Source organism: Excalfactoria chinensis, chromosome 4, assembly GCF_039878825.1.
Source record: "Excalfactoria chinensis isolate bCotChi1 chromosome 4, bCotChi1.hap2, whole genome shotgun sequence".
NCBI classification, from domain to species: domain Eukaryota; kingdom Metazoa; phylum Chordata; class Aves; order Galliformes; family Phasianidae; genus Excalfactoria; species Excalfactoria chinensis.
The window spans coordinates 45,429,951-45,435,950 of NC_092828.1; the positions used below are offsets into that span (position 1 = coordinate 45,429,951).

A 6,000-nucleotide genomic window follows, 5' to 3' on the forward strand; every position below is an offset into this window, starting at 1 on the left:
TTGACACACAGGCAACAGCAGAAATAAAAAAAACACAAAGATAAAATAGCCAGAATTCTCATTGATGAGCACTGTTACTGCTTGTGTGGCAGGTTATCACTAGAAGCCATCTCATCCTTTTAAGCAACATAGAGTTAAGAGTTAAGAGTGCTGTCTGAAAGAACTGTCTTCCCAGTTGAAGATTGCAGGCATTTATCATAAATGCAGAAAATCAAAACAAATAAGAAGATGTGTGCCTCATTATGACTAGTTTCCTAAGCCAGTAAACTTGTTTACTAAGCTTTCTCTTTTCTCTAAATAGATTACAAAGTCAAACAAGTAGAAAAATTCTGCACTCAGTGGAGCTGCTGCAGTATTTTGACATGAACTTTGGGCTGAAATTTCAACCACTTAAACAGTGGATTCAAAAATGTCACTGAGGTAGAAATGTAGTAAATGATATTTAGTAACTGGCAAGGTTTCTGTAAAATCTTGTTTGTTTCTTTTTTCCATTCAACAGGATGATGATGCACGGGAAAGTCAGTTCAGCTTTACAGCATATGGAGTGGGGCCATGTCTGCAAGCAAAAGATGGAGTGGCACAAAAGGGGCCAAATAATCCTGCTCAAGCTGCACCTAAAAGCCCTGATGAGATGAGAAAGGTATTCATTGACAGAGCCAAGAAGATAGACACAATTTCCAGAGCTTGTTTCCCATTAGCCTTTCTGATTTTCAACATTTTTTACTGGGTAATTTACAAAATCATACGGCATGAAGACATTCACCAATAACAAGACTGAGGCGTGAGATCCATAGAGATCTGTCTGCCGTGGCAGGCTTTCTGTAAGAACCATGCATGTGAAGAGTGAATGGGAAAGCAAAAAGAGCTGAAGAGGGGAAAGCAAAATGCGAGTAGGATCCTGCCTACTTTGAAATGCCCATTCACAGTGGAATGGAAGAATGACACAAGAAAAGACACCTGCAACTGCAAAGTTTCTAGATCAAACTAAACATTAGCAACTCATCGTAAATCACTCTCTACTCAAGCTTTTCTGCCAAGTGTTTATACATACTGTTACATATTAGTATAATTGTACAGTACTATTTAATGTTCCTTAATGATTTTTTAAACTCTCATGTATTTTAAATCAAAAAAAAAAAAAAAAAAAAAAAAAAAAAAATCCAGTATCCAGAATAGTCTATGTAAATCCCATAGTACTAGAGAATATATTAGTATTTGCTACTTTATTTCAGTTTTACAAAATAATGATAAATTACTTGAGATTAGATTTTTAAGGACTCCTTCTTGTCCAAAGGACAGGATCTGTGGTTTTGCAATGTGCACAGTTGAAACATTTAATTAATATAATTTATTCAGTATGCTTTTTGTCAATCTCCTGGGAAGTATGAGTTGAAATATTCTCAGCTAGCACAAAATATTTATAGCTAAATGGTCTATATATCACCTGGAAAATACATCAATGTTTGTAAAGTATTGACTCCTGTAAAAGACTTTTTTTTTTTCTTTTAATTACCTATACTTTGAAAATTTAAACTTAAAATGTTTTTAAATCCTTTTTATAAATTCAGAATTTTTTCTTAATTGACAAAATTCATGCAATATTTGAGATAGACAAACTACATCCACATTTTGCAAAGCTTCATTTTAATTCTGTGCAAAGAGATATTGGATCAAAACTAAAAGCAAATAAGTGCTTTACTGAAGTATTACAAGGATGAGTACAGCTATGTTTATCCATATGTATTTTCTACATGTTATGTATATCACAAGAAGGTTAATGTAGGAATAGATCATATAGTAGTTTTCTGTAGCATTCTTTCATTATGTTGATATGATTGAGGCATTGATTACTTAATACTTAACAATTTTGGAGAAAAGAAAAAAGTAACTATTCTAAAACATGAAAGTGATCTAAGCATTTTTTACATTTATTATGTTTCATGTAATAAATATGAAACCTATTAATACTCAGAGATGTTTTCCTTCTTTGGGACTAAATAAGTCAATAGTTTCCTCTTTAAGTTGTAAGAAAATAGGTCATATTTATGACATAGCTTGTAGACAGATGTTCAGTCTTGCCATTCCTGTCTGTTGAAAAACAACAGTATGATAAGATATAAATCTAATATTTAGAATTACTCATTACATAAAAGTCCAGTAAATGAGGCCGTTTCTCTTTGCAAAATATTTTTGTTTTGAACATGTTTTGAATTTTTGCTTTATTATTGCTCAGAATGTGTATACAAAAGCAAAATACAGCTGGAGGCAAACATCTGGTGCACTGCCAAAGGCACGTTGCCTATGAAGTAATGGAAGCAATGTAACTCTGCACTGAGGATTATAACATAGCAACCTTGGGTTTGGTTGAATCTGTTGTCCATTTGCTCCAAGGATTAGTTAGAGAGATTCTAAAATAGTTGCTCTCAGATTTTATTCAGTCATATCAGAAAATTTATACTTTGCCTTCATTTTAAATTCTATTTTTAAAATAATATTTGTAAACATTATTTTTTTAGTTTTTCTCCTTTTTTTCTGTTACTTCTTGATATTTGATTTATAAAAACTCCATTCATTTGTGAACACAGGTGCCCATCCATGTACTGTGAACTTACATAACTAGTTGGGTTATATATTTCTCCCTTTAAGTTGTCACGAACTGTGTCAGGCAAAAAGGGATATTAATTTATTTCGTCTAGTCAACAGTCAAGTCAACATGATCTTTTTAAGAACCATTTGAAGTACTGGACTTGACTCATAATCAATAAGCAATCATATTAAAAATTGGTTTATATCAATTCTTTCCCTACAAAACAGCTGACTTCTCTTCAATAAAGAATTCTTAATTGAAGAGGTAAGTGCATAAGTCTAGATCAGAATAACTGCTAGTAATCCTATTTTCTAATTCTTAGTTATTCTGTTTTCTAGCCATTACATTGGGAAGCAAAGCAGAAAACTTACATGTAACGTTCAGTCTTCTAACAAGGCATACTGAAAATAAAGAGATTTAAATATTTTTATAGCATAAAAATTCTACAGCATTGCTGAATTTTATTTTAAGTAATATATTAGTAAGAAAAGTATTAAAAGTATTTCAAATAGGAGAGAAAAGAAAAAATGGCTCCATGATGATGTGTTCAAATGTAAATACATTTGGCATGTAATCTGCTGTCCTGGCGTAAATAAAGATTTTCCATTTTACTGTAATGGAACCAGGATCTCTCCGCTGATTTTATTTATTTATTTATTTTTATACAGGGGCTATAACATTTGCCAACATAATGGAAGCCTTTACATTATACTAAATACTAGGTATAGCAAAATAAATTTAAACTTCATTTAGATTATTCCTAAATGATTTAGGGTAAAGTTACTTAGTAGAGAAAGAAAGAAATGTCAGTTGAGTTTATAAAAAAATTCAAGGCAAGAATGGCTGTTACTCACCACTGACTATGAGAAAAGTCCAAAAAACACAGGTAGGCATGCCAGCTCTCTACCAAAAACAGTATCAACTACTACTGTCTTCAGGTAAGATTATTCAGGTAAGATTAGCAAGGGAACTAATTCCTTTTTAACTGTACAATGAAGTACAGGGGATTAGATTTCAAAGGTGCAAGAATGAAAGTGTGCTCTTCCATGTTCTTTAGACTACAACTGATAGAGTCCTGCAAAATAACCTGTTGAGAGGCAGAAAAAGAATCAAGATGCTACTTCATAGAACTTCTACATCTAAAATAGACCCCATTCATTAACTTGAAGTAGATTTTACCCCATGGTAAATGAATTTGGGCTTAAGAGATTTTTAGAAAAGCCAGACAAAAAGGCTGCTTGTATACACAATTCCTATGCAATAGGCTACACCCAACACAGCTCTGCTCTAGGTAATTACTCACCATAGGTACAAACTGTGTTGTTCAGGTTATTCTTCTGTGGTACCTAAATCAACCCTGTATTTCAAAAATGAAATTGTGGCACTAGAAAATCCATGCAATGCAGTGAAATTCACAACAGAGAGAGCCCAGAGCATCTGGAATCTCACTTGAGGTGGTCTTTTATTCCTGTGCTAGAGATATACCAAAACCATGTAACCCTCAATAAAGCGAAAGGCTTCAGGTCCTCAAAAGGATAATAAAAGTCACTCAGAGGTACAGCAGATATATTTGAATACCAAACTCACACTTAAATTCCACATAGCAAAATGCATTTTGTTTTTAAAACAATATTCAAATATCAGAGAAATAGAGTTACTTAGAGGGTTGTCTTTTTTTCCTCAATAATGTCATTAAATTAGAGGTGGTTTGAGTGAGAAAGAAAAGAAATGATAGTGTTATACTATTTTGAATTTAGTTACTTTTAAAGAAAGTACGTATTCCTTTTAAGGAATTTTGACAGCAAGTATTACTACTTAATTAGGTTAGAGGAACCCAGGAGGAACATGGGATTTAATTATCATTTTCTGTTTAAGAACATATTAGTTTTCTTTCTGTTTTCTTTATTAGAGTTGGTTCCATAAACTTTGTTATAGACTCCTGTATAACAAGTCCATTGTAATGTGTGAGAAATGATTCTCTTTGATCTCTAGAAAGTATTATATTTAGGTGGTTTAGCTGTGCACTTTACATTAAAGAAATGAGGTATTCCACTTTGTACTATAACCTATTAGAGAACTGTAGGTTGCTAATGTAGATAAGATAAAATGTACAAAAACTTATATTTTTGATAGGAGGGAAAGTCTTCCTTATCCTTAAAAAAAAATAGATTCATTATTTTTAGCAATAATTTTATATTACACGGAAATGGACTTATTTATACAGTACCCAGCCCAAACTGAAATGTTTTGTTGCAAAAAGTAGATATATTTTATATATAACTTCTGCTCTCCTTTGAGCTTTCATAGGAATTAATACAATACAACAGAGCAGAATTTGGCCTTATACTGTGAAACTGCTGAGTGAGCTATTAATTCTGGCAGTACCCCTGTAAGGTAATAAAATAACTTTTTCCACATCTCACTATACAATCAGAATAGTATCATGTTTGTTTGTTGTTGGTTTTTGTTTGTTTTTGTTTTTTTTTGTTTGTTTTCCCCCTTTTTGAGAAAACTAATAAGAAAAAGAAATAAATCTCAAGCTAAGCTTCTTGTTTATAATAAAATAGGTGTTTTATTTTTAAGTGGTTATGGAAAAGGTGCCTTCAGGCAACACACATCACCTACAGTAGTTACTGAAATGCAGTTTAGAAGGCTTGTGGAAACAGGTTAGATTGCTAGAAGCAGTGGGTTAAATGCCAGAAAAATGTTGGCTTATCCTGTATTCTTGACATTCTTGAATATTACTGCACTTCTTCACTTTTATCTTTGTGAAATATGCAAGAAACATTTATTATGTTTATATTTTGTTGCATAACAGAGTGATGTTGATAGACAAAATGGACTGAAGTAGTTACTGATGTTCCAGGAATGTGTAATTGTGAGCTGTATTAGAGGAAATTGTGCCATAAGCTTTTGCCACAAAGTTTTAACATTATATATATATTATTTTATGTGCTAGTGACCCCAGATTTTCAAAGGATACAGGAAAAAAAAAAATAAAGGGAAAAAAAAAAAAAAAAAAAAAAGGAAAAATATATAGTGTATTAATAACTTGTCTGTGAGTTTTAAACATTTGCCTGTGAATTCTGTCTAGTAACATCCAATGGCAATTTCATCTCAAATGCTTCCTCTTTGGTAAAACTATTAATATGTTATGCATGGATTTGATTAAAGTTCTTTTCATTGTATTACAGTATCATATTGCACTTAAACTGACATTCTCTGTAGACAGACATCTTAAAATATGTGAAATTTATGGTGTCACCACATCACTGTAGATATTTTGTTCAAAAATAATAAAAAACATTTTTTCAGAAAATGCAACTATTTTTATGCCATTCCAGGCAGCATGTTTAAAAATACAAGAGGAACTATCAATACCATTTGAAAAATAAATTGAAGCCCTCACCAGT

The 6,000-nt window shown here is 31.8% G+C and overlaps 1 protein-coding gene across 3 annotated transcripts in view; it reads left to right on the forward strand.

The window, feature by feature from the left end:
- The window catches only part of GLRA3 (glycine receptor alpha 3), a 62,735-nt gene extending 61,606 nt beyond the window's left edge, over nucleotides 1-1,129 (forward strand). For 2 of the 3 annotated variants that reach the window (XM_072335478.1, XM_072335480.1), the window contains exon 10: nucleotides 500-1,128. In XM_072335478.1, the coding sequence (XP_072191579.1) occupies nucleotides 500-769 (270 nt within the window). In that variant the 3' untranslated portion in view covers nucleotides 770-1,128. Of the gene's footprint in view, nucleotides 1-499 lie in introns of all 3 variants that reach the window. The other variant, XM_072335479.1, reaches the window with a different exon arrangement.
- Nucleotides 1,130-6,000: the final 4,871 nt, after the last annotated feature.